This window comes from Vulpes lagopus, chromosome 23 (genome assembly GCF_018345385.1).
Source record: "Vulpes lagopus strain Blue_001 chromosome 23, ASM1834538v1, whole genome shotgun sequence".
In the NCBI taxonomy this organism is placed as follows: Eukaryota; Metazoa; Chordata; class Mammalia; order Carnivora; family Canidae; genus Vulpes; species Vulpes lagopus.
This window is the reverse complement of record NC_054846.1, coordinates 29,528,245-29,540,331: the sequence shown is the minus strand read 5'-3', so window position 1 is coordinate 29,540,331 and position 12,087 is coordinate 29,528,245. Positions and strand designations below refer to the sequence as shown.

The 12,087-nt window shown below is 43.6% G+C and overlaps 1 protein-coding gene across 2 annotated transcripts in view; it reads right to left on the bottom strand.

Moving 5' to 3' along the window:
- Positions 1–12,087, bottom strand: part of TMCC3 (transmembrane and coiled-coil domain family 3) — a 259,266-nt gene that overhangs the window by 94,637 nt on the left and 152,542 nt on the right. The window contains exon 1 of one of the 2 annotated variants that reach the window (XM_041738249.1): positions 5,026–5,144. The exons of the other annotated variant lie outside the window; for it this stretch is intronic. Coding sequence (XP_041594183.1) covers positions 5,026–5,034 — 9 coding nt within the window. The 5' untranslated portion in view covers positions 5,035–5,144. Of the gene's footprint in view, positions 1–5,025; positions 5,145–12,087 lie in introns of those variants that run through there. 2 annotated transcript variants of the gene reach the window in all.

Below are 12,087 nucleotides of genomic sequence, written 5' to 3'. Positions count from 1 at the left end.
CCAGGATTTCATTTCAGGGTCCTCTGTTTTGAGGCAAGGTAAGCTAGCTAAAGCTGAGTAGGTTTATGACTGGTTTTTCTTGACAGTGAGATGTTTCTTAGTGCCAGCCACGTTAAGGTTTAGATTCATGACGTGGACCAGGCCCCTGGTGCGGCCTCCATTTTATAAATCCCTATACATGAATTGACTTTATCAGCGTACCTGGGCATATTGAGGGGCCACCAAGTATAGATGGAAGCAGAGAGATTGATAAAGGAGGCTGGAAGTCAGATGAGATGCAGGAGCCAGAGAGTCCAGTTTGGGAGCTGTGGACACATAGACATTATCTGGTACCAAGCATGGGCTAGGAGAGAGAGCAGGAGCAGGGAACAAGGTCTGGGACAGACACCGAGGGATGCTGGACGATTTAAACAGCCTCTCCTCTTGTTCTCTGCTTCTACCCTCACCCCTCAGTAGTCTATTCTCCACCCAGAAACCCCAGCGGTTATTTTAAAACTAATGTCATTGTTTTGCTCAAAACCCTACAATGGCTTCTAATTTCACTCAGAGTAAAAGCCAAGTCCTTACTGTGTCTGGAAAAGGCCAAATGATCTGCCCTGCCCCTCTCCTAACTCTAAGCTACTTCTCTAACCTCACCTCTACCTCTACTATCCTCCTCCTGGGCTCACACCACTCCAGCCATACTGGCTTTTTGCTGTTCCTCAAAAATACCAACTACTCCCAAACTTCAGGGCCTTTGCACCAGCTGCTTCCTTTACCTGGAATGGTCTTCCTCTAGATCTTCTACATGTATTACTGTCTCACTTCCCTGAGGTTTCTAGTTGAATATCAGCCAATCAGCAGAAGATCCGAATAGATATTTTTCAAAGAACACATCCAGATGGCCAACAGACACATGAAAAGATGCTCAACATCACTTATCATCAGGGAAACGCAAATCAAAACCATAATGAGATATCAGTTCATACCTGTCAGAATGGCTAAAATCAACAACACGAGAAACAACAGCTGTTGGTGAGGATGTGGAGAAAGGGGGACCCTTGTGCGCTTTTAGTGGGAATGCAAACCAGTGTACCCACTGTGGAAACCAGTATGGAGTTTCACAAAAAGTTAAAAATAGAACTATCCTATGATCCAGCAATTGCACTAGTAGGTATTTACCCAAAGAAAACAAAAGTACTAATTCAAAGGCATATATGTGCCCCGATACATAAAGCAGCACTATCTACAATAGCCAAATTATGGAAGCAGCCCAAGTGTCTGTCAATTGATGAATGGATAAGGGACACACATGCACGTGGGCGCACACACACACACACACACACACACACACAGGAATATTATTCAGCCATAAAAATGAACGAAATCTTGCCATTTACAACAACATGGGGGTGCCTGAGTGGCTCAGCTGATTAAGTGTCTGACTCTTGGTTTCTTCTCAAGTCATGATCTTGGGGTCATGAGATAAGAACCCAGAGCCAGGCTCTGCACTTAACACGGAGTCTGCTTCAGATTCTCTCTCCCTCTCCCTCTGCCTCTCCTCCTCACCCTGCTCACACTATCCCTCAAATAAATAAATAAAAATAAAATATTTGCAATGACATGGATGGAGCTAGAGAGTATTACGCTAAGCAAAATAAGTCAGGGAAAGACAAATAACTTTACAGTCTCCCTCATATGTGGAATTTAAGAAAGAAAATAAAGGCTCAAAGAAAAAAAAGAGACAAACCAAGAAACAGATTCTTAACTACAGAGAACGAATGGTTCCCAGAAGGGAGGGGGGGGTGGGGGACAGGTAAAACAGGTAATGGGGATTAAGGAGTACACTTGTCGTGGTGAGCCCTGCGTGATAAGTGGAAGTGCTGAAATCACGATATTGTACACCTGAAACTAATGTTATACTGTATGTTAACTGGAATTTAAATAAAAACTTTAAAAAAGAATAAATAAATATCAGCCAATCAGTGAGGACTTCCCTGAGCACCTATCCTAAATTGCAATATCCACCTATCTTCCTTTCCCTGCTTTTGGGAACTTATTAATGCCTGTTTTATGTCCACTTGATGCATAGTTTATAATATAATATTATATTTATATGTTAATACTACATTTATATTTAACATGTATCAATCATCACCTAGTATAATTTTTATAATTTCCCACCCCAAAATGTAGCTCCATGAGGACAGCAATTTGATTTTATTCACTGCCATATACATACCTAAAGCCAAGAAAGGTTTCCTGGTATGAGATATGCACTTGCTAAATTATTTGTGGAATAAATTCCAACATTTCATGATACCACAGAAGAAGAGCAAAAGGCCCAAAGGTGTAGGAGACAAACTAGAAAACACAGTCACAGAAACCAAGGGGAAAACACACTGATACAAACAATGGTTAGCATTTATTGTTGCTTATCACTGTAGCTCAGTGCTTATCACTGTGTTCACCCACTTCCCACAAAATATCTCATTTAAACACTGCTATAATCTTACCAGGGAGGTGCCACCGTCACCTTCTAAATAATTTAGAGAAGCTAAGTAACTTTCCTAAGGTCACTATATATATACTATGTCTTGCTAAGAAAGGCATTGTATTGAGTTCTAAAAACTGTCCACTGAATTGGTTCACAGGGAGACCTTAATACTGGTGACCTTAACAAAAACCTGGGCAATGTCCAAGCTGAAGAAAAGTGAGATACAGAAGGGAGGGGAGGAAATGAGGACAGGGAGGCAGCCAGCTCTCTCCAAAGCTGGCTTATGAAGAGGAGGATGGAAAGAGAGCTAGACCAGTGGTTCAAGGGAAAGAAGGTTCTATTTTAGGTGACAACGAAATAATTTGAATTTCTAAAACCCAACTCCTTTCAGAGTTTTGGTTAGCATATCTATGTGAGCAATCAGCATAGATAAGGTATTTGTTTTTCCCTGTTTCCTATTCCAAAGAAATTCAGATTTTGCTTATCATTTTGGTTTAAAAAAAAAAAAATCCTACGTTATGCATAAAATTTGCTTTCCACATCCCAGAGGATGGAGAAATCTACAGAAAAGAAGATGTGTAATTGGGTCAACATAACAAAGAAACAAAAAGATGACCTACTCCGGTTCTCTTGGGAAGCTGAATCAGGGCTTTAGAAAAATCAATCAAGCCCCACTATTCTGTGACACTGATCTGGAGGCAGAAAACCTTGCTGGCTGCTCATTCTGGGCTAACCCCTGCTTGACACCCCCTGCAAGTCGCCCAAGCTCAGTGTCAGCATATTTATAATGCCTCTCTTGGTTCTGGGCCCGCTCAGATGAGGTGGAGCCAAGAAATGTGCTTTATACAAACGCAAGGTATTCCCAGGATTTCTTGTGATTGAAGGTGAGCATTTAAAGACACCTAGAACATACTCAGCCAAGAAACCCTCTGTTTGGATATGTATACAAACATTCACCAGCGGATTCAAAGGAGAAAAAGATTGAGTGATTGCTTAACAATTCCACGTGTCATTATTGAAAACACCTGCATATTTGCTTTTTATTCCTGCAACTGGTGCTGTTGAAGCAAAATCACTGTGATTCAGGTTAAGCCACACCCAAGCTTGGGGCAATGTCTACTCTGAAAAGTGACCGATTTTCAGTGTGCTCTGGATGTGACAAAGTAACAACTCTGTACCCAAGTCCTGCCACAGCTTAAATGCTTGTGCATTTACTAACCAAAGAAAAACCTGTAAGGCCAGTCTAATTATAGACCCGCCAAGCTTTGAGACTCTTCCTTAAACACTTCAGAATCCAGGCCTCACTTAGGGCAAGATCACACATGACTCCAGCCCTGTACCCATTCCCCAACTGAGCCCATTTCTTATGGAGACAAGGCCATGGCCTTCTCCAAACAAAGAAAACCATTAGGACTTCATTTTCAATTTTTTTTTAATGTTAAAACATTCAAGTCCCGCCCTTTAGCTATCCCTGTATATTACAAATATTGAAGATGTTGGAATGGGGGCGGAGGTGGTGGATTAAGTGTTACAGAGACCAAATGCATCAAGCTTCTCACTTATGTAACATTCTGGGCTCCAGGAACCTCTGAGTGGGAGGGAATCAATCCCACATCCAAGCAGACAGCAGCTAAAATCACCGCCTCAGCACAATTCTGGGCATCCTCTTCATCACTGCAGACTGAGACTAGGTCTCCTTCCTCTCCCAGTCCTGGACTGCCAATGACAGCAACAGCCAAACCACCCTGTCCTCTGGGCTGCCCGGGGCCCCTGTGCCTGAAGGGAGAGTGGCGCTCTCAGGACCTATGAAAGGGTCGAGAGCCATGTGGCCCCAGGAGTAATCCCTGTAGCCTCCATGGGGTGCCTGGGTGGCTCAGCTGGTGAAGTGTCTGCCTTCAGCTCAGGTCATGATCTCCAGGTCCTGGGATGGAGCCCCATGTAGGGCTCTCAGCTCAGCGGGGAGCCTGCTTCTCCCTCTGCCCTCCCACTGCTCGTGTTCTCTGTCTCTCTCTCAAATGAATAAATAAAATCTTTATTAAAAAAAAAAAAAAGTTGTAATCCTGGTAGCCTCCTAAATCAGCCCTGGCCAGGACCCTAAGTATTACAAATGCAAAAACAAAAATAAAAAAACAGAAACAACAATGAAAAAACAGTGCAGTTCTTCTTTATACTGGCTATTCACCCCCAAGGCTGTGTGGACTGGGAGATTGACATCAGGATCACTACTAGAGACCTTCTAGAAATTACCTCTTGACCAGTCTTTCCCTCCTCCCTTTCTGCAGCTCGCCCCACACTCTGTACGTCCGCCCTTCTGCATCACCCACCACTCCCTACACACACACCTGGCCTGCCCCATCTCTGCCTGGCAGGTTATGTTCCTGCCAGGTGGAATCATCCACTCCTCTCACAGAAATTTCTCCCTTCTGGGACCAGATCAAATGCTTCTCAGAGAAGTCTTCCTCAATTACCAGAAGCAGTAACTCCTTCCTCCTCCCACAGATAATATTTTGGTTACAACAGTGATAAGAGCTGGTAACAAGATTGCTTACCGAGCACATTGGGACGGGAACCGTGTGAAACACTTTATAAATTTTTTTTCATTTAATGCTCGCGATGACCTCCATGCGAATATGCTACTATTACTCCCTTTTGCAGGTGAGAAAACCTGTGTGGAGAAAGGTAAAGTACTGTAAAAGGCAATGGGGGCACTGGACTGGGGCCAGAGCAGTCTGACTCCAGAGCTCACTCTACCATATGCTGCCTTCGGGTCCCATCCGCTTCAGGAATTTCTGAGGTCGTAGTATATCCTTGGAAGTCCCATTATATTAACTCTGGGCTTAGCTCAAAGTGGGTCCTTGAATTTAAGCAAAACTAATGCAGGGTGGTCTTACACATTTCTAGACAGATCCCTGTGGCTGGTCTTTCCAGGCTTGCTCTCCCTCTCTATCTGTAATCCAGGAAAAAAGTCTTTACAACAGATCAAGAGAAGCAACTATAACCGGTCTTCCAAAGCTGAGAATCCAAGACCCAGGGAAGTAGGAGAAATCTGACCTACTTTCTAGAAGCACAGAAGGGGCCCACAGAACCTGGAGAACCTCTGTCTCCTAATTTTGGTGACCAGGTGTCTGCGACATAAAAGAACTGCCTCTGTGCACATCAGATAGATCTTTTAGGATGATGAATCCAGGTTGCAGGGGAGGGGGGGTGTCTTTTTTTTTTTTTTTTAAAGTAAGTTTATTATAAAGTTACGTGTGCTGCGGTCAGCGTTTCTTCAGATTCTCTGAATTTTGGTCTCATGGAGAATCAGAGATTCTTGCTGAGAGAACATAGCAGTATGGCTCAAAGGCTGAAAGCAGATGGATGGGCTCTGATGTTAAATAGACGTGGTGGGAATGAGACCCACAGGGAAGGGAGGTCTTCCTTGACCCTCTTAAGGTCCCTGGCTGGGTCTGAAAAGTAAACTGATGATGAAGTAGTTAAACCTGAGTACTTCTACCCTGAGGCTTGATGAAGAGAGAGGACAGTCATGGGGCAACTTGACAGGTCACGGAGTAAAAGGTCAGTGTAGTAACCTGGGGGAGATTTAGCAAGGCCTGTTTGTTAGGACTCTTCCAGGGTCCCCTTGTCTTCAGAGATAAAGATGCTTCTTTCCTCTGGGTATGGGAAGGGCTTCTCTCACAGAAGGTCTGACGGCCTGTTTGGGGGACGGGGGTGGGGGTGGGGGTGGAAAGAGTTCAGAGTAACCTTCCTGCTTCTCCTGTGTTCTCCAACTCCTTCAGCTTAAAATATTCAATTATGAAAAAAAAAATATTCAATTATGCCAAGGTGCCATATTGGGGGGTAGTGTGTCCTGAACCCCATCAGCTCCAACCCTGCCTCCAAGTTTGTGATGTGAAATTAGTTACTTAATGTCTGTGTGTCAGCCTCCTTGTCTGATAATGGAAATAACACCAGCTCTTACCCATTTGTAAGGTGACTGAAAGGACACAATGGGATAATGCATATAAAGTGCCCAGTACAGTGCATCTGGTAAACGTCAGCTCTTATTTAACAATTACTACTATTAATATTACAAGAGCTATTGTTGGTTGTAATGTGTTTACAGGAGCAATTTTTTCATCTAAAAAAATTCTTTTTTTTCAAGATTTTATTTATTTATTCATGAAAGAGAGAGCGGGGGCGGGGGGGGGGGGCAGAGACACAGGCAGAGGGAGAAGCAGGCTCCGTGCAGGGAGCTCGACGCAGGACCCGATCCCAGGACTCCAGGATCACACCCTGGGCCAAAGGCAGGCGCTGAACTGCTGAACCACCCAGAGAAAAATTCTCTACCGAAGGGTACTGTTAGTGCTATTCTTTTCTGCCCAACAGAGCTAGAACACAGGCACCCACACCTCTGAACACGAGGGGCGAAGAGATGTGAACTGCAGAGGTACTGTCTAACAATCAAAGCTGCTTGGAACCTAGGATTGTGAGCTTCTCCCTTGCCCCACCTGTCCCTAATGTCCCCTATGGCTGCTGCCTTGGGTTCAGCTTGGGACGCCTAAGGTCCTTCGTCTAAGATCTTAGCCAGTTTTCCCCAGCCACTGACAAGGAGGACTCTCAAACCTGAGTGAACGTAACAATCAATTCGGGTGTCTAACAAATGCATATTCTTGGGCCCACTGCAGGATACTATGATTTAATAAAAAGTATCCCAAGTGATTCCAATACCAGTGGTCCTGGGAACTACATTCTGAAAAACAGGGCCAGCGATCAACATGTTAGATGTATCTATCGTGTGTGCATTTATTTCCTGAATCAGAAAAAGACCGGAAGCCTTCTTCTAATTTTCTAACTCTACATCTGCATTATAAAAAAAACTAACGTTCATTTGAAGCCTAATCCTTGGATTCCACGGTAATGGGTATATACTGGCATAAATTTTTCTGGAAAAGATTTTACTTTTAAGTAATCTCTACACTCAACTTGGAGCAGACTTACAAATCCCGAGACCAAGAGTCACATACTCCACCGACCAAGCCAGCCAGGTGCCCCTGGCATAATTTTCTTTAGATAGGCCAGGATCTGGACATAGCTCAAATTCTGGCAAGGAGGCCAGAGGCTTCGATTCCAAAGACTACAGTCAGGATGATGCTGGTGATTACAGAGAACAAGATGCAGACATGGCTGCAGTCTCTGAAGTGGAGGGTGTTCACAGACCCTTCTAAAATTCTTTAGCATCTGATATGATCTATATCTGACATCTTCAAAGGCCTGGAACACAGGCTGTTAGGAGAGAATGCAGTTGCAAATGTGGGATCTGCTCCAGGACTAGCAGTCAGGACATTCCCTTCCGTTCACTCCCGTGACTGGAGGCAGCATACCACTTAAGACCAGGGAGACTACAAACTTCAGGGCCAGACTACCTGAGTTTCAAATCCCAGCTCCTATACCCATTTCCATGTGACCCTGAGCAAGTTACTTAACCTCCCTGTGCCTTCATTTCTTCATCTATAAAATGGGATGTTGCAAGAATAAAGTCAGTTCACGGTAAGTGTTAGATGAGTGTTGTTATTATTGAATGGTTATGTGATCCAAACCAAGCCAATGACACATAATGCCAGAACTTTCACTGGAAAGGTTTCTGCTGGAGTTGCTAACATGGTAAAAATGTAAGCTAAGAAATTGCTGTGGCCACTTGTGGAGAAAGTCTTCCTGATAATGGAGCTACTACAGAGGAGAGGGAGCTGAGAGATGGAGAAAGTGCATCTTGGATTTCATGCTATTTGAGACTGGAATCTAGTCTGTCTTGTGTGGGACCTTCCAATGACATGGGTTTTTAATTTTTTTTTTTAAGATTTTGTTTATTTATTTGAGAGAGAGAGAGAGAGAGAGACAAAGACAGAGTGAGCAAATGAGCAGGGGGTGCAAGTAGAAGGAGAGGGACAAGGAGGCAACCTGCTAAGCAGGGACCTTGACATGGGGCTCGATCCTAGGATCATAATCTGAGCTGACGGCAGATATTTAACTGACTGAACAACTCAGGCGCTCCTTAACTCCCCCTTTAAATGTGTGAGTCACTTTGAGTCGGTTTCTGTCACCTGCAAACAAAAGAATTCTGACCTAGCTTTTTAAAGATATTCATATACCACATGCCATATACCATTCACCCATCTAACATGTACAATTAAAAGGTTTTTAGTATATTCACAGAGTTGTGCAACCATTGGTATAATGTAGGATTTTGATCCCAAACTCTTCAGAGACAACTGAATAGGTATGGCACATGGGTGGCAGTAGGGATGGGCAGGTGCAAATCTGCTTCTAAAACCATCACAATTTGAAAACTACTTTAAAAGTTGGAATCACCAAATTTATCGGTGTTGAAGTAACTTAAAGCTGAGCGCCAGTATAATGTAAAAGGAATGAGCTAGCTGTTAGAACCCCTGGCTTCTTTTGAGGGAAATAAGAAAATCCCCCCCCCCCAAAAAATAAATAAATAAAATAAATACATAAAATAGAGATGCCTGGGTGGCTCAGTGGTTGAGCGTCTGCTTTTGGCTCAGGGCGTGATTCCAGGGTCCTGGGATCAAGTTCTGCATCGGGCTCCCTACATGGAGCCTGCTTCTCCCACTGCCTATGTCTCTGCCCCTCTCTCTGTATCTCTCATGAGTAAATAAATGAATAAATAAATAATAAAAATCTTTTAGGAAAAAGAAAATCCCTATCCCCTTCACATGTTACAAACTACAGTTTTAGTCAAATCCCCTCATTTTTCATGGTAAAACTGAGGACCAGAGAGGCCAAGCCACATGCCCAACTTGACAGAGACACATTCAAAATACACATTCAATACACTGTTGGACACATTCAAAAATACAATTCAGTCTTCTGTGCTGTTGGTTTCAAGCAGTTCTCACTTTTTCTGCAGGATTTCATATTTGAGGCCCAGGTCAATCTCTTGAAATAGTTGGAGGTAAATAGAGACTTTATCATGCCAATTGAATATACATTCATTCACTTAAGAAGTACACTGTGATGAGGGTCTTCCCTATATTTATGTTCAATTCTAGTGCGTCCCTCTTCAGATAAGCTAGTATTCCACCTATAACCTAGAGGAAAGTTAGTATACTTTCCTTGAAGTGGCATATGATAGGGAATTTCAAAAATATTCTCTGGTGTTTAGTGCGTTAGGCAGATAGTAACAGATTTGCGAGTTCCTACATACATTCGTGTCATAACCTTGGTTTGCTGAATCAGGAGCTATAATTACAAAGAAGGACTGCTAGGGGTAAGATGAATGATGGCTAAGGGAATAACTCTACTCTTTAATAAAAATAAAGAGATTTGATAACCAAACTGGAAATTCAGAATAATTTCACTTCTAACAGCCCTCAAGGCTGCAGACAATTTAGCGAAGACATAAAGAACCTTCTAGCGCTTACTCATTACAAATCTGTGTATCTAGGCACATGAGAACTCTCTATAAAGGCTTTGGAAATTTTTAGAAACACACTTCCTGGAAGAACCTGAGCAGTTTGGATCTGGCTAACAAAATGTAATACAGTCTGGGGCAGGATGCATTGTACTGCATTCAAGGACAGAAAGTCATTTGCTTCATCTGGGATATCCTGTGAAAACACATTAAGAACACCAGGGAAATATCATCAGCAGGGATATTATTTGTGGTCATTGTTGTTTTTAATACATGGTTTTTCCTCTGGACAAAATAAGCTGAATCCTGTTAAGAGTACTGGATGTCTTATTTAAATTATGGGCAAGAAGTGGTAGAAATTTTTTTTTAAGACTTTTTTTTAGCATTCTCTATGCCCAACATGGGGCTTGAACTCCCAACCCCAAGATCAAGAGTCACATACTCTTCCAACTGAGGCAGCTGGGTGCCCCAAGAGGTGGTGGTAGGACTTTTATTTTTTTAATTTTATTTTTTTAAAAGATTTATTTATTTATTCCTGAGAGACACAGACTGAGAGAGAGGCAGAGACACAGGCAGAGGGAGAAGCAGGCTCCCTGCCGGGGGCCTGATGCAGGACTCAATCCTGGATCCCCGGATCACAACCTGAACCGAAGGCAGGCGCCCAACCGCTGAGCCACTCAGATGTCCCGGGTGGTAGGATTTTTAAACTGTGTTTAGTCGTGAGGTCCTTGGATGGACTTCAAGGGGAAAATAGTGAAAAAGAGAAGAAAACCCATTTGTTCATAATGATACAACTACTATGATGACTTTGACAGCTCTCATTTACTTTTCTCAGTGACCTGTCCGTTATCCTGAGGTCAACCCCTCTCCCTCTACTCTGAGTCCTAACCAGACTTCCTTTTTTTTTTTTTTAAAGTTCCTCTGTTTTTTTAAAAAAAAAGATTTTATTTATTCATGAAAGACACAGAGAGGCAGAGACACAGGCAGAGGGAGAAGCAGACTCCCTGCGGGGAGCCCGATGGGGTGACTCAATCCCAGGACCCCGGGATCACACCCTGAGCCAAAGGCAGACGCTCAACCACTGAGCCACCCAGGTGCCCCCAGCCAGCCTTCCTATTCGAGTGCCTCCTGCCAACAATTCTCCCCTGTCCTTCCTACATCATCACGTTTTCTCTCTCCATGCATTATTTCCAGGAGCACAGCAACATACTGTTAATGTTCCCCATCCTTAAAAATCCCTCTCTCGACCTTGTTAACCTGTGTTACAACTAAACCAGCAATTGCACTGCTGGGGATTTACCCCAAAGACACTGATGTAGTGAAACGCCAGGACACTTGCACCCCAATGTTCATAGCAGCAACTTCCACAATAGCCAAACTGTGGAAGGAGCCACAATGTCCTTCTACAGATGAATGGATAAAGAAGATGTGGTCTATACATACAGTGGAATGTTACTCAGCCATTAGAAACTACGAACACCCACCATTTGCTTCGATGCGGATGGAACTGGAGGGTATGATGCTGAGTGAAATAAGTCAATCAGAGGAAGACAATCATCATATGGTTTCACTCATATGTGGAATATGGGAAATAGTGAAAGAGATTATAAGGGAGAGGAGCAGAGACCCGGCCCTCTCACCCCTGTTTACCCCACTCCCGAAGTCACCTTCCCACTTAGTGTTGGAGTCCCCGCTCCCCGATGGAGGATGGGGCCGAGTTGGTGATGTCAATCCCCGCCCCAGCAGCCAAACAGTAATTTCCAACTAGAAACATGGCCTTGGCCATTGCCTCAGGGAGCCGGGGAGCAAGGAGGCACCACACCGAAGGCCCTGTGTGTTCAGTACTCCGGCTGACACAATGGTTTAGCACGTTCGTGTTTTCCTCCTCTGGAGGAAAGCTGGTTTCCAAGAAGGATTTCCCCTCTTTGTGTTCCCTCTTTGTTCACAGCTTTAGTGTTTGCTTTTGCTTTTTATCTTTGCAATAATCCTTGTGGTTTCAAGAATCTGAAGAGATTCTGGACTAGAGTCCCTCACCCTTCCCTGAAAATCTCTCTGGTTCATGCCAAAGGGGGCTGACACATTTTCCTGGTTTTCCTTTCACATCACAAAGAAGTCATGTGAACAAACTTGGTATTTGTTTAAGGATTTTTTTCCCCTAAGTCTTCAGTCAAGGTTTTGTGTGACAAGAAGTTCAGGT